Source organism: Alexandromys fortis, unplaced genomic scaffold, assembly GCF_014885135.2.
Source record: "Alexandromys fortis isolate MF-2015 unplaced genomic scaffold, M_Fortis_MF-2015_v1.1 scaffold_382, whole genome shotgun sequence".
NCBI classification, from domain to species: Eukaryota; Metazoa; Chordata; class Mammalia; order Rodentia; family Cricetidae; genus Alexandromys; species Alexandromys fortis.
This window is the reverse complement of record NW_026068256.1, coordinates 197,274-219,832: the sequence shown is the minus strand read 5'-3', so window position 1 is coordinate 219,832 and position 22,559 is coordinate 197,274. Positions and strand designations below refer to the sequence as shown.

Below are 22,559 nucleotides of genomic sequence, written 5' to 3'. Positions count from 1 at the left end.
GCACGCCTTTAATCCCAGCACTCGGGAGGCAGAGGCGGGCGGATCTCTGTGAGTTCGAAGCCAGCCTAGTCTACAGCATGAGTTCCAAGATAGGCTCACAAAGCTACAGAGAAACCATGTCTCGAAAAACCAAAAACAAAAAAGTTGAGGCAAGAACACACTCTGTGCCCCAAGCTGGCCTTTAAACTCACGGTAATCCTGTTTTAACCTCCTGAGTACGAGTACTGGGGATACAGGAATGTGTCACCTGGTGTCTCCAAGCCCAGAATTGTTTAAAATTAGTTCCATTTTTCCTTAACCACAATATCAAATTTAACCGGGCTTCCTATATTTTGTTGACAATGTCTGACAACCCTGATAATAGGGACAGAGTAAGTATCTACGGATCAAATGATTAACTTCCTCCACGTGGCTGTATCACAAACTTGCGGTGAAAACTCAAGACTCTCTCAGGCCGTTTTCTCAGCGTAAAAACGGGAGTTTGGGCAGACACGCTAACGGAGAAGAGCGCTTGGGAGTGCAGGACGTGTCTGTGCCAGGTAGCCCAGGTCACCAGACAGCGGTCCCCACCCACGACCACTCGCACCAGCGGGGAGGTCCTAAGGAGCCCAACTCAACTCCTTAGGGTCTCAGGCCCGCCAGACACCGTCGCCATGGAGACGCAGGCAGCCTGGAGCCCCTCCCTTAAAGGCCACGCGTTTCCGCTGCGTTGGAGCATTCTGATTGGGCGGCCCCGTGGACGCTACCACACACCACGCGTCTGCTAAGGGGTGGAGGCGGGACCTCATCCTCGTGGGACTCGTGTCCTGCCACCTGTACATGTGGCATCTCAGGGGAAGCCTGGCTCCTCTGCCTCCCACGGGGAAAAAAACCACTGCTCCTCCTGCTGGGTTCTGTGCTCTTGCCTTTCTGAGAGAAAAAAAAGAGGGTGATGGAAAAGACGGCAACGCCCCCTCCAGAGCCGATTCGGTCCCGAGATCTAGAGCGCCGGAAGTGCTGGCGACGTGTCAGTGCGCCCTCCTCTAAACCGTCCCCGCCCCAGGCCACCTTTCCTAGTCTGATGTGGGATTCCGGGGCGGCCTGGGCGCTGCACCCGCCACTTCCGCATGGGACCGCCGCTTCAACCGAACTCCCTCCCTCCGCGCGCGCTCCTTCTCATGCCCGGTGGTTGGGCGGGAGCCTTCTGTGGCCACGCCCCCTTTCTGAAGACAGCCGCCAATAGGGGGGCCGCTCTCGACGGGGTGGTGGGTAATTAATGAGGGCCGCACTCTGATTGGCTGGAGCACCCAGGCCGAGGGCTGGGCGGCGGGGTAGGTTGTTCCTGAGGTGGGAGGCGGCACCCGAGGCAGAGGAGGAGGCCCGAGAGCGACATGTCCCGGGTTGCTGAGGCAGAACGGTCCGTGGCGCTGTTTTACTGAGTCGGGGGCGGCCTGGCAGCCGGCCGAGGACGAGGGTCGGCAGGGGCTGCCCCCGCAGTGGTGGCCGCCATGCTGGGGCCCCGGGCAGCTGGAGCAGCCGCTGTGGCGCTTCTCCGACTGCTGCTGCTGCTGCTCTTGCCGGAGCTCCGGGATCCGGGCTTCGGCGTGGTCGGAGCCGCTGGGGCCGGGCTGCCAGAGAGCGTCATTTGGGCAGTCAACGCAGGCGGCGAGGCGCATGTGGACGTGCACGGGATCCACTTCCGCAAGGACCCTCTGGAAGGCCGGGTGGGCCGAGGTGAGAGCCCCTCGGCCGAGCCGTGGGATCCGGGGCCTGCGAGCAGGGCGCCGCCGAGGGCCCCGAGCCCCTTCCTCTCGGCCGGCTGACCACAGCCTCGGAGCGAAGTTTCCCTCTGCAGGACCCCCTAGGGACCTGGTAGTGCCCAGGGCCTAGCCCCGGCTCGAAGCTAGCAAGAGCCATCGAGGCAGAGAGTTGGCGAGAAGTTATATTTAGATCTTCCTCATCCTGCATTTCCCAGCCTCTCATTCCACCCAAAGCTGGGAAAGTAGAGACGAGAGTGGCCTTTTGCCTGGCACCTGGAGGCCTCGCAGCTTGTGGGTCATCGATTGATTCCACGGCTCTGCTGTCGCGGCCATTCCCGGTAGATTCTTGCCCAACCGTAAATGGGCCGCTTTCCGTGCCCTTTCTCCCAAGAGTGGGGCTTGGTTCCTAGCCAGAATAATAGTAGGGAGTCTTCGAAGGGAATAGGCCGGGGAAGTTTGGTTGTGGCATCTTCCTCTGCCTGCTTTTGGAGTTTGTTTGCTTAAAAGTAAAAGCCACCCGTCGGGTGTTGGTATATTGAAGTCTGTTCTGCGCGGGAGGCTGATGGTGCTCACCCTATGTAAGATTTGAGTGTTCCAGTGCCCCCCAGATGATCCCAACAAGTATGATTACAGCTTAGGGAGAAAGTAGTCGACACTTAACCGATGAAGCAGCAGTGATTTTTACAGAGTTAGATGGTTTACAGAGGTAGTATGAGAATTCCTAGGCCAATATGGGTTTCTAGGCCCAGACCCAATAGATGAACTTTTATCTCTTATTTAACTAGCTGGGGCTCAGATTTCTACATCAGGCGCTCCTGTTGTAGGTCACCCCAATCCATTCTTTGGCGAAATCTGCTCTAGATTCTTCTTTAAGTAGGATGGAAAAACAGGTTTAAGAAGACAATTCCTAGGATGGAGAGAAGGCTCAGTGGTTAGGAGCACTGATTGCTCTTCCAGAGGACCCAGGTCTGATTCCCAGCGCCCAGAGGATGGTTCACAATGGCCTGTTACTCCAATTTGGGGATCCAGTGCTGCCTTCTGACCTCCATTGGCACCAGGCACACATGTGTACAGAGATACATGCAGGAAAAATACCAATACACGTAAAGCTTTTTAAAACGTTAAAATAAAAAAAGGGGGGGGTGGGGTGGGGATTTCCTTGTGTCATTTCTGGATAATGATGCTATATGCTGGGTGTCGAGGCTACCGAACTGCTGATGACGCCTACCTAGACAGCTAGGAGACAGTCTTTTCCCACAGTGTGTGCTCTTGACTTTACTGAAGGGTTCAGCTTTGTTTGTTCCAGTTTCTGTGTAGGATAATCATGAGTGTGTTAGCCAGGTGTGGTGGTTCATTCCTGTAACCCCAGCAGCAGGAGGCTCCCTGAGAGTTGAAGGCCAGCCTCAATAGGGAGTTCCAGGTCGTCTAGAAATCCAGGGCTACATTGTGAAAGCTTATTTAACAATAACAAAAAATAGAATTTTTTTGCTTTCATACATGTGAGGGTCTTGGCACACTGGGCTGTTTTCTGAAGTCTGTGTCCTGGAATTTGTTTAGCCCTGGCATGTAGGTCCCAGGAACCAGGTTTCAGCTGAGTCAGGGCTGCAAGTTGTGGCAGCCAAGGCCAGACTTCATAGCACCTCTGTTGTAGACCGTTCTGTTTCTTCATGGCTGTGGTCAGAGCGGAAGGAACCGCTGAGGAAATAGACAGTTGGTGGACCTTGCCTCTTGAGATAATGGTGTAGTAAGGGCCTTGTGCAGATGGCTTCTTGCATTCAGATACCCATTGTCCCACTAGGTGCCCAGTACAGAGGATAAAGCTGACTAAGACTCCGGGTTCAGTCCTTAGGTACTTGCTCTTTCCCAAATTCTGCTTTTAAGCGGCTAGTGCAGGTGACCAGCCTGCCATCTGACCTGGTCAACAGCCAGCAGGCTCTCTTGTCCCTGGAGGCGTGAGCCCTCTGGGGTGGGGTGGGGTGTGGGGAGTAACTGCAGCAAATACAACTACATGAAGCCTACCACACTCCATAGTGGGGTCCCGTTTTTGGACACTAGCATTTGGGGCAATGTAAAACTGAAGGTCCCCTGTTGTCCAGGGCAGTCTGCTCATCTGGGTGGGGCCAGTGGGTTTTAGTACTCACTAGGTTCCCGGGAGTAGTGCTTCCTGGCATTAGGTCTGGAACCAGATAAGTTTAGGTTCCTCTCAGCAGTCAGCTTTCAAACTTCTGTGCTGAGGAGTCAGCTCTGCTGTGGGGAGAGCAACTGTTCACACTGCCTGCCTTTCCTTCTGTGGGTCAGGGTGTGCCAGGCACTCGGAGACCTTTGTCTCACGCAGCTGTTTATCCCAATGGCAGGAGGCACCGTGTGCCTTATTTCTCTCCAAACACTGGTAATACTGTTTGCGGCACTGAGGGAGCTCATTTTCTGCTGAATGAATCCAGGTTGCCAGGTTAGTCCAGATCAAGGTTTGGCCTGCTTTTGAACTTGCTGTTACTCTACATTTTCGCATTCTTGTAACTGAGTGGCCTAGGGCACCCAGTGGCTTATGCAAAGGCACTTCTTAGTGTTTATTGAATTTAATTTCTGCCTTAGGATAGCTAGTGTTCACAGCCTGGAAAAGACACTTTTTATCCCTGTGCTTCAATTCAACGGCTGGAAAGGAAACACCACTGTAGAGAGTGCTGTAACATGCTGTACGTCTGGCTTTTTTTGTTGTTGGTTTGTTTTGAGACAGGGTTTCATGTCGCCCTGGTTAGCCCCAAACTTGCCTTGTAACCTGGAATAACCTTGAACTCTTGATTGTCCTGCCTTTACCTCCCAAGTGCTGGAATTCCAGGCTTATACCACCAGGCCTGTCTTTCCAAGTTCTTGAGTTGGTTAACTTTGGTGAGTAAACCTTACTGTTCAGCTAAGGGCACAGAGCTTGGCTTGGTTTAGGGGAAAGTCTCTCTTCTTAGGAGATCCCTGCTGGAACTTCTAGCCCCAGCCTGTCTTCCTTCCCAGCAGCACACGCGTGTTAGGAACCTCTGCTGCACTGCTGTCCCGAGGAGGGTAAAGCGCCACTATCTTTTTTCTCCCTGCTTGATGACCTTTTACATGGAATTAAAAATAGGTCAGAATGTGTCTCCAGAGGGGAAAAATGCTGTCAGGTGACCTGAGCCTGTCAAGTGACTTTTGTTTAACCCTAAAGCAGACCCTTTCTTGGGCTGCCTTCTGTCTCAGGGTTTGGCCTTGAGGTGAGAGCTTGGTGGAAGGTGAGAGGGAGAGTCCACGCTGCTCTGCTTTGCTCTTGGCCGGGAGGTTTGTTTAGAATTTGGTTCCTATACTGTCTTAACAGGAATGTTTCAAGTACTGGAAGCACTTTTTTTCTCAGCTTCTTTTTTTATTTTATTTTTTGTTCATTTTCTGTACCAACCACAGTCCCCCTCCCGCCCCTTCTCCAGCCTCCCTCCCTGGACTGTAAGTACTTTGCAAGTAGAGTTTCTATCTGAGCCTCCTTACCTCTGTCATTCAGAATAATTCATTAGAAACTAACCTCACTTAAAAGAAATGATTAAGAATAAAGTATTGAATCATCAGAAAACCTAGAAAAAGCAATCCATTTATTTGTTTTGAAACATTTTCTGTGGTCCAACCCTCCCACCTAAGCCGCCTAAGTGCTGTCCTTGCACTTTCTGTAGCTCTTACCTAGAACACGTTCTGGCTTTCGTGCTCTTACCGTAGTCTTCTAGTTCATTTCATCACCTCCCTTTCCTTTTAATCTGTTTTTTTAAGACAGGAACTCAGTAGAGCAGTAGAGCAGGCTGACCTCCAGCTCACAGCACTTCTGCCTTCTGGGTCCACCCCCAGGTACTCTGTTTAGTGCTCACTGTCTGAACTGTGTGTATCTGCTCAGCAGGTCTTCCTGCATGTTTATCTTTTCTTTGTCTCCATGTGCAATCATCTAAGATTTTTCTAGGTGTCTCATCCTCACCACAGTCTATGGAGTGGTGATAGCCCTAATCTATAGTTGAGGAAATGGACCTAAAAGAGGCAACTAGTTCAGGTCACCCAGTAGGTGGCAGGGCCAGAGTTCAAATTCAGGCCTATCTCACTTTGAAACTGGGTTGAGATTTCCAAAGAGCCTGACTTCTCTGCTTAGAGCTCAGAAGTAGCAAATACAACATAGGCCGGCCCTTTTACCTCCTTCTTTTCTGGTTAATTGTCTGAGCTGTTTTGTGCCAACTTGAGCAGTGTACTGACTGTACTTTCTTTCTGTCTTAAAGAAACCCATTTTGTGGGGGCTGTGGTTAAGAGCACTGGATGCTCTTGCTGAGGACCTGGGTTCAATTCCCAGCACCCACATTGTAATGGTTTAAGTAAAAGGCTGCGGATCCCCAGGGGTGCAGCCACAGAAATACTGCAGGTCCCCGAGTGGCGGCAGTGGGCAGCAGGCCATGAGATCCAACAGGGAGAGGCATGGTGGGTGAGAGACCTTGGTGGGGAAGCCAGTCCCATGAGGAGCCGCAGCCATGGCAGGTGAGAGACAGACGGATAGACACGCCATGCAGAGTGAGGTTGGATATTTATTTAGTGGGTTATGGAAGGGAAAGGGAAGAAGGGAGAAGAGCAGAGAGGTGGGTAGAAGGGAGCAAGGCAGAAGCTACCTCTTTGGGAGACAGAAAGGCTGGGCTGGAAGCAGAAGGAAGATCTGCCTGCCTCTGTGGGGGGGGGGCTTGTCTCTTAAAGGGAGAGGTCAGACCATTACACACATGGCAACTCACAACTATCTATAACTCCAGTTCCAGGAGATCCAACATTCAGGCATAGATGTAGGGCAAAATACCAGTGCACATGAAATAAAAATAAATAATAAAGAAAGAAACCCATTTTGCTGTCAGTATATAAATGCTAAGGAGGGAAGAAAAGTTGGGGTTTTTGTTGTTGTTGTTTTTGCTACTCTATCTCAGATCTCTTAGGATAGCCACTTGGGGCTTAAAGGGAAAGCAAGTAAAGGTAACCCCAGATTGTTTAATTCTTGTTCACACGCCTGTTTTCTGAGCTGTGGAACTGAGACCGCTGCAGATAACATTGCTGTTAACTTCTCAAGTTTTCTATTCAGTGAGGGGAAAAAGGTTCACACATGTGCAAAAATTTCTGTGGATCTATAAATGAAATCTAGCTAATGTTCCAAGTTTGCTAGAGTCTTGGCCCTCCTGGGAGGAGGAAATCCTTAGCACTCAGTTGGAAGACAAATGGCCTTTTAGGTTTCATAGGTGTGTGACCTGGGGCTTCTGAGCTTGGAAAAGAGCTAGGGTGTGTTAGTTAGCCCCACATCCTTTGTAAGCCAGGCTTCTTTGATTTCCTGAGGAGATACTGGGAGAAGAGTCTGAAGACAAAACTACAATGAGTTTCCTGTTCCATTGTCTCAAGAGTGCATCTGATCACAAGGCTAATGTCACTTACAGGAACTGTTAACAGTTATGTTTATTTTTTTGAGGGCTTGACCTTAGCCATTGGGTCTTTTAGTTCATCTTTCACCTTTTGTCAGATCTTCTCCTTTGAAATGATGGTGATTTTGGAGGCTAGAGCTCTTAGGAGTGAGTCAGATGAGTTACACGATCAGGGTGGTATGGCCAAGGCTGCCGCTTCAGCTCTCTCAGAGGATTTGGCTGCCAAATGTCTTCAGAGTCATCATTTTCAAGTGGAAGACAATCTTATTTAGTTCGTGCTGTCTGTAGTTTGGGAAGGAGGTTTTATGGAACTCTGGGAAGTCTCATTGTATGTGTAGGCTAAACAGCCCAATTGTTCTCAGGATGCATGAGTGTTCATCTCTTGGGACTGGAGTGTGGTCTATCTATGGAAAGACTCTAGTTTGTTATGTGGAAAAACATTCATTTATAACTTGCCACCAAGTGGACTGAGCTGGAGAGGGTTTCCTTTACCCTTGTCAGTCTGTGAAATGGAAAGGTGGCTTCTTGAGACTTGAGCATCTTGAGGCAGACTGTTGCACAGGATGCAGTGGTCCTCAGTGAGCCTGGCTGGTGTGGCTGCTGCTGTACTTTAGTCTCATTTCTTGGGAACCACACCAAGTGGCTGCTGAGCTGGTGCTCTGGGAAGTAAGGTAGTTGTGTCAAGAGGAAGTTGCAGAGCACCCTCCCCTCTCTTGTGAGCCTTTTTTTCTTTAGGAACTTTTTAAATAAAAATTCTGAAAAAGACCAAAAAAAAAAAAAAAGTACAGCTAGTATGTTATTTATAGCAAAGACAATGAAGAATGACTTTCCTGGCCAGACGACTTGTTTGGTTTAAACTGAGACAAACGCACTTGAGCTAGTTAGAGTTGCTGGTGTCCCCTGGATTCAGGAAGTGTTCTCTGAAGGTCTCCTTCTCGGGGAACTTTGCAGCATTTCATTCCCTTTACATCGTGAACAGATTTATTCGTCTCTGTCCTTTTCCAGCAGGCCCAGGAAGTGATTTTAGTGTGCTGTTGAGTCTTGGGGTGATTGCTGTTTAGTTTCTTTAATGTTACTCTTCTATGTCAGTAGCTGTCTGATTCTTGTCTTTGTGTTAACACTTTGGAACCAGATGCAAAGGGAGTGTGCCTTGGACTGGGAGAATGGAGAGTTCCTAGTTAGCATTGCTCTGGAAACGCCATGCCTCGGTGATTCTGGGGGATCGCCACTCTTTATGTCTTTCTCTTTGTGTTTGTCTCTGACGCACTTTTTCTTTGTGTTTGTCCCCAGCCTCAGACTATGGCATGAAACTGCCCATCCTGCGTTCCAACCCCGAGGACCAGATCCTGTATCAAACAGAGCGGTACAATGAGGAGACCTTCGGCTACGAAGTACCCATCAAGGAAGAGGGGGACTACGTGCTGGTGTTGAAATTTGCTGAGGTCTATTTTGCCCAGTCTCAGCAGAAGGTGAGGCGTGCTCAGGCCCCTGCTTGACCAGTGGCACATTGCTGCTTTTGAGCAGTTGGGTACTCTGACGCCAGAGCAGAGGCCTGTGAACCTTCTCAGAAGGGAGGAACAATGAGCTCTGAGGAAAAGTTGGATCCTCCCACCCTAGAGAAGCTGTGTCCCCTTGCCCATTGGTTGTTACCTGTCTTGGATTGGTAACAAAATTGATCCTTTTAGGAGCCTTCTGCTTACTTCCCCCTAGATTCCCTCCCTAATACACTCTTTCCCTGGTGCTTTACTATCAGTGCCTCCTTTCTCCCCATGATGCAGTAAAGAACCATGATTTTGACTTGGCTGAGGTGAAGGACTGCAGCTACCTTGGAGTATATCCAGAGCCATAACTTAGGAAAACCAAGCAGATGCACAATGTCTAATTCCTAAAGGGATGTGAGCTGATGATGTTGACATTTTTTTCTCCTGATTCTGGAAGGTATTTGATGTCCGATTAAACGGCCATGTTGTGGTGAAGGACTTAGACATCTTTGATCGTGTTGGGCACAGCACAGCTCATGATGAAATCATCCCCATGAGCATCAGGAAGGGGAAGCTGAGTGTCCACGGGGAGGTGTCTACCTTTACAGGGAAGCTCTACATTGAGTTTGTCAAGGTAACAGTCCCTGTGCTGGACATCTGAGGGATGGGATGATGTTTGCTGCCACATGGCTGACTGTGCTTTTCCATTTCCTAGGGGTACTATGACAATCCCAAAGTCTGTGCACTCTACATCATGGCTGGGACAGTGGATGGTAAGTTAGAATTTTTGTTTGTTTGTTTGTTTTGTTTTGTTTTTAAAGACAGGGTTTCTCTGTAGCTTTGGCGCCTGTCCTGGAACTAACTCTTGTAGACCAGGCTGGCCTCGAACTCACAAAGATTCGCCTGCCTCTGCCTCCCAAGTGCTGGGATTAAAGGCATGTGCCACCACAGCCCGGCCATAAGTTAGAATTTTTACCTTCTGCTTCGTGACTTGTGCTAAAGGATATGATTGAGGAAGGCTTGAGATAGTTTAGCTGGTCATTATTTTGGAAATATTGAAAGCCAAATTATAGGGAATGCAGAGTCAGGATAAGACAAAGTATTGCTTGATGGTGGCCACAAGGATTAAAGTCATATCTGTGTTCATTTCTTCCTGCTACTGTTTAATCAACTGTTGGCCTTTCACACACACACACACACACACACACACACACACACATACAGAAAATAAATGTACTAGAATTATCAGAAATGTGCCTAAATTCCATTTAGGGAGTGGTCTCTAGTCTTTTGGAGAAAAAGATAAAAGTAGGAGTCCCCTTGGATGTTGGTGTGTATTGCTACACTATGCTTAGATAAAGTTGATTTGTTAATGTCTCCTTGGCCCTGGAGCTCAGCTCTATATATTTCATGCTCAGGATTTAGGTTACCCTGGCCACCAGCCTCTCGGGCTGAATTTTGCAAAGAAAGTTTGTATCTTACTCATTTTTCTTCCACATCTTTTTTCTGTGCTGTTTCTCTTCTTGAATATATAGAAAGTCTTCCTTATTTTTTTAGACTTTTTTTAATGTGTGTTTGTTATATATGCATCTCGTGTGCAGTGTTCTCAGAGCTCAGAAGAGAAACTGAAATTGTAATTATGAATGGCTATGAGTCACCATGTGGTGCTGGGAACTGAACCCTGGTCTTCTACAAGAGGAGCAGGTGTTCTTAACCATGGAGCTGTCCTTTTAACATACCCACCCCACTCCCCAGGGCTGGTGTGACTTCTAGGAAGGTGATACTTCACCCCGGGACCATTTGAGTTCCTTAGGAGGAATCTGGACTGGAGCCAAAGCCTGGTGGGTCAGTCCTTCAGTGGCTTAGAGAAGGAAGAAAGGGTCTGAAATAAGTTTTAGATGTTAGGTCACTGACCATACCTAGTGTGGACCTCATGGAGCTTTGAAGTGAGACAGGAGAGGGAGATAGCCTCCCTCTGGGGAAGGCCCTGTATTACTTTTTTAGTTAAATCTGAATATGACTATGGTGCCTGTGTTCTGCTATTTAGGTTAGAGACAGTTTCTGCTCCTTCCTGTAAGGACTGCCGAGGTCACAGGGATCTGTCTTCTGTGGCTCATTCATTGCTTTAAATAGTCTCATAGATGCTGTGGGTCTTAGTATACTTAAAAGATTTTTTTTTTCTTTTAGATGTACCCAAACTGCAGCCTCATCCAGGATTGGAGAAGAAAGAAGAAGAGGAAGAAGAAGAAGAATATGATGAGGGGTCTAATCTCAAAAGACAGACCAACAAGAACAGGGTGCAGTCAGGCCCCCGCACACCTAACCCCTATGCCTCGGACAACAGCAGCCTCATGTTTCCCATTCTGGTGGCCTTCGGAGTGTTCATTCCAACCCTCTTCTGCCTCTGCCGGTTGTGAGAACAAATGGCCATCCTCAGCAGGGTGGTGGGGCATGGGAAGGAAACCAAACATGGCGGTTTCTGTATTGACAGTGTTTAGCAAAACGAAAAACAAACAAAATACACACACACACAAATGAAAAGAGATAAGAAGAAGCAGAAGGAGTGGGGAGCAGCCCCACATACCACTGGTCCCAGAGCTGTTCAGTCCTACTCTTTGTGGCTGGCCCCAGCTTTCTTTTCTCTGGGGTACGTAGGTGAGTGGATCCTTCCTCTCCAAGGATCCTTTTTACATACCTAGTAGGAAGGACTCTGAACTCAGAGCAGTCATGGTTGTTGTTTTTAGGTTAGACATTAGCAGGAAAATGTCATATAACCTGGAAAGTTATAACCATACTGGGAGTTGATTGTGTTCTGAATTTTATGTCTGATGTGATTTCAGAAGTCATGGTATTCAAAGTATGTATATGGAGGTAAATAAGTTGGATGGTAAAGACAAAGGAAAAGGGGAAGAATTGGAAAAAAGAGTGAGCGCTTCTTTACTTGGAAATCTTTCTGGGTTAATCTTTTGATGGCTCCACCTCAAGTTTCTTCATTGTCATTTCTCATCTCCTTGACGTGTGCCAGTTAGAGGACTGTCTGGTATCCAAGACGACTAGTGTATGTCAGGTCCTCAGATTGCCTACAACTTGTTGCCACAACAGATCATTTTGTTTTCAGTGCCTGTTGAGGACTTGGTTTCTTCTTGATTTTTCTCTTATTCTGGTTCATTTGAAATCTCTTTCCAATTCTCACTCTCAGTTATAGAGCTAAGTTATTGTCGAAATGGGCAGGAGACTGAAGATTAGAGTTCTGTTTGCTTGAGTGTCTTACCCTCCACCACCTCACCTTGTTGGTACCTCCTTCCCTGAATCCCTGAGCCAGCAGCCAGGAGGACCTGACCCAGCAGCTCTTACTGGCCCCTCCATAGGGCCTTGCTGCCAGGGGACAGGGATGCTTTCCAGCCTGCAGCAACAGAACACTTGACCTTAACAGTCTCTTCTGGTCTTTGGATTAGAAAAGGCTTATGTTCACAACCTCAGAGACTTGAGCCCTATAAGTGACTGACCACTGTTCAGAATGTCCAGAATTTGATGTTCATTTATCCCTGTGTCTTCTGTCCTACATCAGCTAGTTTGGGTTTATGCCCAGAGTCACCCCAAAGAACCAAGACTGGCTGCACCAGCCCAGCTGTTTTCCTCATTGGTCACAATCGATGCTTTACCACCCTTTCAGCCGCCTACCAAGGAGTAGTCACGATCTTCTTGCCCGGGGACTGAAAGACTCCTAGTCAGCCATGGTTCTGGAGGCTCTGAATGTCTAACTTTAGCATCAAAGTGTCTGTCTCAGATTCCCAGTAAACACTCTGTAGGGATGAAGTTTCCTTGTTACCCAGCTTTTGATCACCTTCATCTATTTGTCAGTTGACAACAGTGAGGACAACCCGGCTAAACTAAAAGGGATTTTCTAGGTCAGAGGCAGCAGGATTTGTGAGTTGGAGCAGTATAGAATCTCAGGCCAGGCCCATATTTCTAGAATGTGTTTAAATTTTAAGTCTGCCTTATCAGATATTTGAACTGTGTGACAAAGTAAGTAACTCTTGGGCTCATATCCTTACTTTGGCTCCTAATGATGACTCCAGGCCCGCATCTAGCCATTTGAGAACTATTTTCTCTGTGGCTTAGGCTCGCCCCAGGGTACTGAGTTGGCAGCTAGATGGCGATGGCCTGAGGTTGCTGTCAGGAGCACTTCCTGGAGTGCTTCCAAAGGTCATTCTACAGGATGAGGTACTGCTATGGTCTTGGGGACCAACTGCTTAGAGCAACGTGTGTCCTGACTAATTGGGCTTCTGACAGTGACTTTAGTTCCTGGTCCATCACTATTTATAAACCTGTGGGCCACTGTCAGCAGAGTAAACAAAATGAAGGAGAACAGCAGCCTCCATGTTGCCTTGTTTGCCTGGGTTTCTGAGAAAGGGTCGGGGAGGTCCTGCCTCCTCACCCCATCTTATCCCTTTGGTGACTCAGAGCCTCAGAAGGAAACCCTGACTCCTGGGGCCATTTCCTAATGGTACTGTAAGCCAAGCAGCTCTACTTCTGCCTCTGTTTCCAAGCCCACCCCTTCCCGTAGGGATAGGGACGGGTGCTTTCCTCTCTAGTTGTGTCCAAACGGAAGGAACATCTTTCTGTAGCTAACAAAAACTAAAAGGGAAGTTAGGAAACAGCAGAGAAGGAATATGGTGGGGGCTGGGGTAGAGTCCCCTGAGCCAAGCCTGCCCAGCTAATAAGAGCTGCTTAGGGCTGGCCACAGCCAGCTCATAATGTTGAACTTGAAAGCTTTTTTTCCCCCTCCAAGATGATGTAGGTACATGAGGTTTAGGTTAAAGGGGTGGGGTGGGGTCATGCTTTATTTTTATTTTTGTATTGTATGTGTCAAGAATTACTCCATTGTTCATCTTGCTTTTTGCACTGTTCCCTTCTCTGTGTTTTGAGATAGTGCAAGGAGTGTGCCTGGGATTGGATGCTGTGAGTGGTACCACTTAGAGAGTTGGACAGGAGAGGCCCAGGTTTTCTGTTTGAGCTATAGTCTGACCCAGGGTTTTAGAATCCACTAGTCCAGCTGGCAGAGGTAAAGATAAGGACAGACAGCTTCTTTTTGCCCAAAGGATGGCCTTTTTAACATTTGTAGAAGGAGCAAGCAAGGCCAGCTGGGTAGAGCTTGCAGGTCCAGTGTGGTTTAGTCAGGCTAGCTGGCCTCTGAGTTGCTTCAGGTCTTACTCAAACTATCTTAAACATTGTGCCAATAACTGATTTGTGGGATTCATGTCTCCCAAACCAACTCTATTCTTCTGGAAGTCTCCACTTCTAATGAGAAGCTGCTCAGTGGATACCCACAGTTCTGGTGGTTAAAAGATAGTCTTTACAAACCCATAGTGTCAGAGGGGCCGCCTGTTGATTAAAGACGTGGCCTTGTTTTCTTGCTCCTGCTGACTAGGAGATCCCAGGGTCATGTGAGTGAGCCTTGATGAGGCGGGTAAAGTTTGTGTTGTCTGATGCCCGTGTTCTGTGCCTGGAGCAGTCTTAGAACTGTGGTCTGACTCCTTTGCTTTTGTTGAGAAGCTTCTGTTTTAAGGAATTTCTCTTGTTCTGTCCCCAGCCTCTCCTGGGAAGGCCTGGCCCTGGTCTAGACTCTTAGCTGAGAATCTGAGAAAATGGCAGCAGTACCCTTTCTTTTAGCACTCAGATCCCCCTCCTTAGAAACTGGCTCACCTGGAGGAGTCCAGGGAGGCATCAGTAGGTTCTCTCCCTCCCTGGGAACTGGGGAAGGACCCACCCCGGTTAGCACAGTGCCTTTTTCTCCCCTGCTCTGAGTCAGGTGGGCATCCCTAACCCTCTATAGATTCAGGCCTGGGCAGGGGTCCTACAGTCCCTGCCATGGGGCTGTTTCCCTATCTCTCCCTCTTCTTGCTGGCTACGCAGACATGATTTCAGTGTCTTCTTGCCTTGAGGAACCTTAATGGAATTGTGGCCACCACATGTGACACTTCTCTGTGACTATAAGGACCTAGGAGAACAGGTGAGCTTCTCAAGTGAGAGACTAACAGATGCTCCTGCTATTAAAAGACAAAGCTAGGGAGGCTACTTTGGGCCTCCTGTTGTGGCCTCTGAAGAAGGCGACTCTCAGGTAGGACTGACTGAGAGTACACACACAGGAGCAAAACCACAGACACCTAGGATCTGCTCAGAGATGGCAGAAGAACTCGGTCTCTCTTCTAGGGAAGATGTAATTAGGGGTCAGAGTGTGCTAAGAAAATTGCAAAGAAGCCTTATTGCCCACACCAGAGAGCTCAGGGTGACTTTCTCTTCGGACTTCTCAGGCAAGGGCTAGATTTCTTCTTAATGATAGAAGACTACCTTGGCACTGGTGGTCAGCTGCCTAGAAAGGCCTGGTTTCTTTGTACGTGTGTGTGGCTTGCTGCCGATCTGGTCTGTCCTTCCCCACCTGCTTTTGTTTTGTTTGCTCTGGGTGGTGAGATCATCTTGCTAAGAGCAGATTTGGGGGCTGACTTGGTTGGCAGGAAAAGAACAGAGTGGATCTCTTGAGATGGGTTCCTCTCAGGAGTGTAAAAACAAGGGGCTGCGATTGTGCTGGCAGCCAGGGAAACAGTAGTGCCTGTTGCAGTTGGCAGAGAGGGCCTTGGCACGCTTGCATCCATCTTGTGCGATGGGAGCACATAGCATCGGGAGAAGCAGAACTCCATCCTCACCTCTATTTTGAGCTTAGTGCTTTATTTGGGTATGAGGAAAAACAACAACAAACTGAAGTGTGCTTTCCGTCCTTTCAAAGGACAACTGTCAGGAAAGGAGAGCTAAGGTGCCAGGTGGGAGGGGAGACTTGGCAAGGAGAGATGTCGTGGCAAAATCAGGAAAAGAGACATTCTTGACTCCGCTTTTCCCTGGTGTGCCACGATCCAGGGAATGAAAAGAAATTTGACCCTGGATTAGTTAACCTTTGCTGGAGTTAAAGAACATTGCCTTTCCACAAAGTCCTCCAGGGATAGGATGGCTCTCCATTCTAAGCTCAAGGCAGTCTCTTCAGCCACTGTTGGCCCAACCTGGCTTGTTAGGAAACTAGCCCCGCTGCTCAGTATTGGACCTGGCTGCTTTGTATGAAACCAAGTATTGGAGAAAAACCATCAAATCCTTAGTAGCTCCTGTTCCTTCCCATCTTTTTCTGCGAGGGCAGGCTGACTCTGTGGCCACACCATGCATTTAGAGCAGTGCACACCAAGGTGTACTCGAGGGGCTTTGAACCTGCTGGCCAGGGAAGCAGTAGGGGTGGATAGAGCTGTCTTTCCTTCTGGGCTGTCTCCATCAGTCTCTGCCCCTTCCATGCCCCACCCTACTCCCACCAAAAAGTTTAAAAAATCAGGATGTTTTTCACTGTCCATTGCTTTGTGTTTTAATAAACAATTTGCAGTGATACTCGGTGTTGAGATTGGACTTTAACTCACAGAAACGTGGTGGGAGCGCTGTCATCCCCGCCCTCGGGAGGCTCAGGGAGTACAGACCATACTCCAGCCCCACCCCCGAAGAACAGGGAGATGGCTCAGTTCCCACCAAAATGATAGCCTGAGTTTGATCCCCAGAGTGTGGAAGGAGACCTCTGCACACATGCTGTGGCACCTCCCCAGCAGATAGGTAAACGTATCCCCCAAATAATAATAGAAGGTAATATGGGGAAAGGAAAGGGAGACCAAGGAAGATTAAGGGAAGGATATTCTTGGGCTGGGGCTGGCAGATGTTTCAGCAAGTAAAAGCCCTTGCCACCAAGCTGAATGGCTCGACTCAGATCCTGGAGCCTGCATGGGGAAGGAGAAAAGCAGTGTTCCCACAGGTTGTCATCTGACCTCCAAACATAGACCTGCACATGCTTCCCCACTCCCACTACATAATAATAATTCTTAGCCTGACTGCCTCAACCAGCAGTGCACTTCAGGAAAAATCAAGTTAGTGTGTTTTGTTTGAATCTGACTGCAATACCCAGTCCTTCAGCTGTGTTTACTCCTTGTCCCTCTATTGGGAGTTGACCTACAAGTGAAGCTAAAGGGTATTTCTCTTGCAGGTGGAAGACCAGAATATTGGAAGGGTTTTTTTTTGTTGTTGTTGTTATCCTTTCCCCTTACTAAAACTTGGCAGCTATGTTTTACAGCTGTAGTACAAGGCACTCAAAATGTCAGTAATTTGCCTCAGGCTGGGTAGATGGTCAAGCTGTGGCTTAGACCCAGTCTTATCTACCATCAATGTCCATACTCTTTTTTTTGGGTTATACTAATTATAGCTGGATCCCCAAGTGAGCCTTTCAAATGAGCTGGACACAATGCCAAACACAAACAAAAACGAACAGGACTCTTGATTGTTTTATTTACTTTTATATCAGGTCTCACCATGTACCCTGGCTAACTGAGACCAGACTGACCTCTGCCTGCCTCTGTTTCCTGAGTGCTGGGATTAAAAGTGTGGCAACCATGCCTAGTCCTTCATGATCACTCTCCACTGCCTTACATTTCCCTAGAATGCCTTCCGTTTCTCCTAACAGAAATGGAAGTTTCTGGCTTTGTGTGGCTAAGGAGGAGTTTGTCCTGCCTGCTGGGTTATCCTCTCAATGGCAGAATTCGGTACCCTGCTCTAAGAATAATGATAGTGTTGATGGAGTCTGTTCCCAGGGCCCATGGAGACTCTGGCTGAGCCTACTCAAAGGTAGGGAGGGTTCTCACTAATTCAGAGGTAAATAATTCAGAGATGTTACTATTTAAGTGCTGTAACAGGAGTGACCTGCCAAATGGGGATGGGACCTGAAAAAACACCGCTCTAGGGACTTAACAGGGAGGGAAATTGTCTGACAGAAGATCTTGGGCCAAGTGCCACTGTTGGGTTGGACCACTCTGTGGGTCTAGATATTAATCTTACTTAGGAAATCAGGCTCCCGGTTGGCTGGAGCCTGTGTATCAGACCTTCCTCCATACTTAACACACCTCACCCCCACCCCATCCTCCATAGAGGGAGAGTTAATATTCTAACACTGGAAAGTTTCTTGTAGCAACAAAGAGGAGTCGAGACAAAAGGGGCGGAACATGAAGGCTCTAGAGTTGGCAATACTAAGAGTCTTAATTTTGTTTTTTCTTAGCCATATGCAGTAGTAGCAAAAAGTACCCCCCCCCCACTTTGGCTCAGGCCTTGTACTAAAAATTGTCAGAAGTTGAGTGCTCAAGCCTTTAATCCCAGCACTTAGGAGGCAGAGGCAAGTGGATGGATCTCTAAATTCAAAGTTCAAAGTCAGCCTGGTCTACATTGCCTGACAACTGTGGACTCAGATTCAGGGGAGGAATGGAGGAATGACCTACCCAGAAGTCCCACAGCTGCTATAACTGCTTCTAAGACCTGGACTTTACAGTTATTTGAGACATAAATTTAGCTGTATAGCCTAGGCTGGCCTTGAACTTGTGATCTTCCTGCCCTCACCTCTCAATTGCCCACCCCAAACCTTTACTTTAATGCTGTGATAAAGGTGCTTGCCATAATCAACAAAACCTGCCTGAGGATGAGGAAAGTAAAACAGCCACACTGGCCAGCTTTACAGACCAGGCAGCCACGACACCTTTAATCCTAGTAGACACACTAGCTTGCCATAGAAACCAGGCGGTAGTAGTCCATGCCTTTACTCCCAGAACTAGAGAGGATTATAAAACAGGAGAAGACAGCTTTCACACAGTCTCATTCTGAGATTCCTGGAGGCGGGATTGCCATTTTTGGACTGAGGCCGAAGTAAGAGCCAGTGACTGGCTATTCTGCTTTTCTGACCTTCAGGTTGATTTTATTTATTAAAATACACGTGAAATGCCAATATTTTCAAGTCTGAAAACTTTCCCTGGGAACTCACAGGATAAGAGAGAAACAAATTTCTCCCTACCTGTCTTTTGGTTTCTATGTGCATGCTGTGGGATGTCCACACGTATGTGCATGCTGTGGGATGTCCACACGTATGTGCATGCTGTGGGATGTTCATACATGTGCATGCTGTGGGATGTTCATACATGTGCATGCTGTGAGATGTCAACATGTGCATGCTGTGAGATGTCAACACACATATGTGCATGCTGTGGGATGGTCACGCATGTGCATGCTGTGGGATGTTCACACGTATGTGCAAGCTGTGAGATATCGACGTGTATGTACATGCTGTGGGATATCCACACATATGTGCATGCTGTGGAACATCTACACATATGTGCATGCTATGGGATGTCCACACATAACACACATATGTGCATGTTGTGGGATGTTCACATATATGTGCATGCTGTGACATAACTACACATATGTACATGCTGTGAGATGTCTATGCATATGGGCACACACAATTTTCTTTGTTTTTTGTTTTTCAAGATGGTTTCTCTGTGTAGCCCTGTTTGTTCTGGAACTCACTCTGTAGACCAGACCAGTCTCGAACTTTGAGATCTACCTGCCTCTGCCTCCCGAGTGCTGGGATTAAAGGCGTGTACCACTCCTGCCCAGCATACTAATATAATTTTTAAACCATAAAAGGTATGGTCCCGTGGAGATGTGTATGTGTGGTGTGTGTGTTTTGTTTTGTTGAGAGTTATATTCTGAGTCCAGGCTAACCTGGAACTCACCATATTAACTATGGCTAGCCTCAAATTCTCAGCAATCCTGCCTCTGCCTCCAAAGTACAGGAAAATATATTCTTTTTCACCATAAAAAAGTAACCTTGGGCTGGAGAGATGGCTCAGTGGTTTAAGAGCATTAGATGCTGCTCTTCCAGAGGACCTGGGTTCAATTCCCAGCACCCACATGGCAGCTCACAACTGTCTGTAATTCTAGTTCTAGGGGATCCGATACCCTCACACAGAGTATATGCAGGCAAAACACTAGTGTACATTAAATAAATAAAGAAAGAAAAAAAAGTGACCTTGGGCCAGCGGTGGTGAAGGACATCTTTAACCCCAGCTTGCAGGTGGCTGGCAGGCACAGGAAGACCTCTGAGTTCAAGGTCAGCCTGGTCTACAGAACAAGTTTGAGAACACAGCTGAGGCTACAAAAGAAAAGAAAACAAAAACCAAAAAAAACCTCTGCCTTGGAAAAAAAAAAAAGGTTACCTTGACTGGGGAGATAACTCAGAGGTTAAGAGTGCTTGCTGCCCTTCCAGAGGGCACAGTCCCCAGCACCCGTATGGCAGCTCACAGCTGTCTGTAGCTCTAGTTCCATGGGATCTGGTTTCTCTCTGGGCACCAGACATGCAAGTGGCACACAAACACACAGGCAAATATCTACATACAAAAAAAAATTTAAAAAATTAAAAAGAAAGTAAACTTTTTTTTTTCCTTTTCCATCTGCCTCTGCATCCTGAGTGCTGGGATTAAAGGTGTATTGCACCACACCTGGCTGAAAGTAACCTTCTAAGACTTAGTGATTTAAGAATATGTAATGCGTGGCCTGAGGAGGCGGCCCCGTGGGTGAAGGGTTCACCGAGGAAGCACAGGATCCCCAGAACCCTGTAGAAAGTGAGGCGCAGTGGTGCTGGTGGAGCAGGCCAGTGTGCTGGTGGGGGGGGGGGGGGGGGGGGGGGGGGGGGGGGGGGGGGGGGGGGGGGGGGGGGGGGGGGGGGGGGGGGGGGGAGGGGAGGGGAGGGGAGGCTGCTGCCAGCTAGTGGAGCTGAAATGCTGAGTCAGTGAAGACCCTGACTCAGAAAATAAGGTGAAGCAAGATTGAGGAAGACAGCTGCCATCGGCCCCTGGCCTTCACACAGTGATACACAGATGAACATTTAAAAAATGGAACTTTTAGTAGTGCTAGTGATAGAGCCAAGGCCTCACAAACAGATAGTGTTGGCAAACAATTTACCACCCCCTCTCTCTTCAGCACCTGACCCCCAGCAAATAATGTCTGTCTCTGTCCCTCTAATTTCTGCAGAAAAACACAGGTGACTGTTTGATTTGTATGTTTATTTGATATGTATTTACAAATGTATGCATATGGCATTTTAAATTTTTAATCACATCGTGTGTGTGCACTCACACACACTTTTGGCATGTGTGGAGTAGTCAGAGGACAACATACAGGAGAGGGCTCCTTCTTCCTATTGGTCTCAGGTCGTCAGGTTTAGCAGTTGTCTTTACCCACTGAGTTATCTTGCCAGCCCAACATAATGTACTAAACAAATGTAGACATGCACACCTTTCTGCACCTTGTTTTTTTCTCTAAATATGTCTTAGAGAGTCTGTGTGTAGAGAGAGTTAGTGCAGGAGTCTTCAATCTGAAGGGCTGCACAGTAGCTATGATAAAATAGTAGTGTGTTTTACCACCCACCCACTGAACAGTGAACATTGAGGGCTCATTTTTTTTTTACCAGTACAAATTGCAGTGCACATCATATGTGCAAGTGTTTCTTGAGAACCCTCTTAGTTCCTTTTCTTTTGCCATGACAGAATCTCATGACTGCTGGGTGGTGGTGATGTACACCTTTAATTGGGAGGTGGAGGCATGCAAGTCTCTGAGTTCGAGGCCAGCCTGGTCTACAGAGTGAGTTCCAGGACAGCCAAAGCTACACAGAGAAACCCTGTTGCAAAAAAACAAAAAGGAATTTACAGTCTTGGAGGGTTAGAGTCTCTGACCATCATGGCAGAGAACACGGCAGCACACAAGCAGTGGCATTGGAGATGTAGCTAAGAGCTCACATCTTAGCACATGCTGAGAGTTAACGACCTGACATGGGCTTTTTAAACCTCAATGCCCCCCCCCCGCTCCCCTCCCCCCACTAGCGCGCAGTAACACATCTCTAAGGCCGAGCCTCTCAATCCTTCCCAAACAGTTCTATCTACTAGGAACCAAGTATTGAGATCTATGAGCCTATGGGGGACATTATCATTCAAAGCCCCACATACTCATTTCAGGAATTACTGGGTCAATAACACATGCTTCCCCTCTGCAAAGCTATGTAAAACTGTATTCACCAGTCATGTACCTTATGGCTTTGGAATGTGCTAGAAATCTTCTTTGGGGAACAGGTAGGATATAAATAATGAATTTCGAAAATTCATCAGAAAAAAAGCTAACTCTCAGCTTGGGAGTGAAATGTCTTGGATACCAGGGTAATTGCTAGTCTTTGGTCCCAGACCACAAGGTGTGCCTGCTATCCAGCCAGGGCTTGCCCATTTGAGGGAAGCCATCCTTAGGGAAGCAGCAGGAGGAGGATTGCTCCCCATCTGTAGAGGAAAGCCCTGTGCTGCCTAGCTTTCCTTGGTTGGCCAGCTCTAGGCCCCACCTGCCTGGCCTGAGTTGAAGCCGACTGCCAGGCTACTGTGGGATACAGCCCTGGGAACAGCCACAGCCACACCTCTTACAGTGGCTGGCGAGTCTCAGAGCACTGAGCTGGGAGTCAAAGGGAGTCCAGGTCCCATTTAATGCATAAATTCTCTACCTTCCTTCTTCAAACTGTTGTTACATGTAATTTTATCTTGTTTTATTTTAAAAGATTTATTTACTTATTTTGTATATGTTTCTCCTGCTTGTACACCTCCATGCCAGAAGAGGGCGCCAGATCTCATTAACAGATGGTTGTGAGCCACCAAGTGGTTGCTGGGAATTGAACTCAGGATGTCAGTGCTCTTAACCACTGAGCCATCTCTCCAGCCCCAAAGGCTAACATTCCAATGGACCTGCAGACCTTTCCTTCCCATTGTACATATTCATGTGCTTCCCAGTGCACAGAAGCGGGAGGGACTGTGTGCCCTGCTGGCTCGCGCTTGGGAATCTTTGTGATGTTAGAGACTGGTGAATATAGATCAAGTACATTCCTTTTTAAGAAGGATTTTATTTATTTGTTATACACTGTGTTCTGTCTGCATGTATGCTTGCATGCCAGAAGAGGGCAGCAAATCTCATTACAGATG

At 47.9% G+C, this 22,559-nt stretch overlaps 1 protein-coding gene across 2 annotated transcripts; it reads left to right on the top strand.

Annotated features, from left to right (window-relative positions):
- Nucleotides 1–1,316: 1,316 nt before the first annotated feature.
- On the top strand, nt 1,317–16,074 carry Mlec (malectin). Of its 2 annotated transcripts, XM_050131550.1 has the most exons (5): nt 1,326–1,713; nt 8,462–8,640; nt 9,110–9,286; nt 9,368–9,425; nt 10,840–16,074. In XM_050131550.1, the coding sequence occupies exons 1-5, from the start codon at nt 1,488–1,490 to the stop codon at nt 11,067–11,069; spliced, it is 870 nt and encodes a 289-aa protein (XP_049987507.1). In that variant the 5' UTR covers nt 1,326–1,487; the 3' UTR covers nt 11,070–16,074. The 2 variants fall into 2 exon arrangements, with proteins under 2 accessions (XP_049987508.1, XP_049987507.1); XM_050131551.1 differs by lacking the exons at nt 9,110–9,286; nt 9,368–9,425 and having other exon boundaries at nt 1,317–1,713.
- The last annotated feature ends 6,485 nt before the right edge of the window (nt 16,075–22,559 follow it).

Excerpts from the sequence above, each read along its gene's own strand:
- Mlec (XM_050131550.1), top strand. The coding sequence starts at position 1,488 with ATGCTGGGGCCCCGGGCAGCTGGAGCAGCCGCTGTGGCGCTTCTCCGA. Across the intron at positions 1,714-8,461 it reads GGAAGGCCGGGTGGGCCGAG|CCTCAGACTATGGCATGAAA; the intron begins GTGAGAGCCCCT and ends GTTTGTCCCCAG. Across the intron at positions 8,641-9,109 it reads TTGCCCAGTCTCAGCAGAAG|GTATTTGATGTCCGATTAAA; the intron begins GTGAGGCGTGCT and ends TGATTCTGGAAG.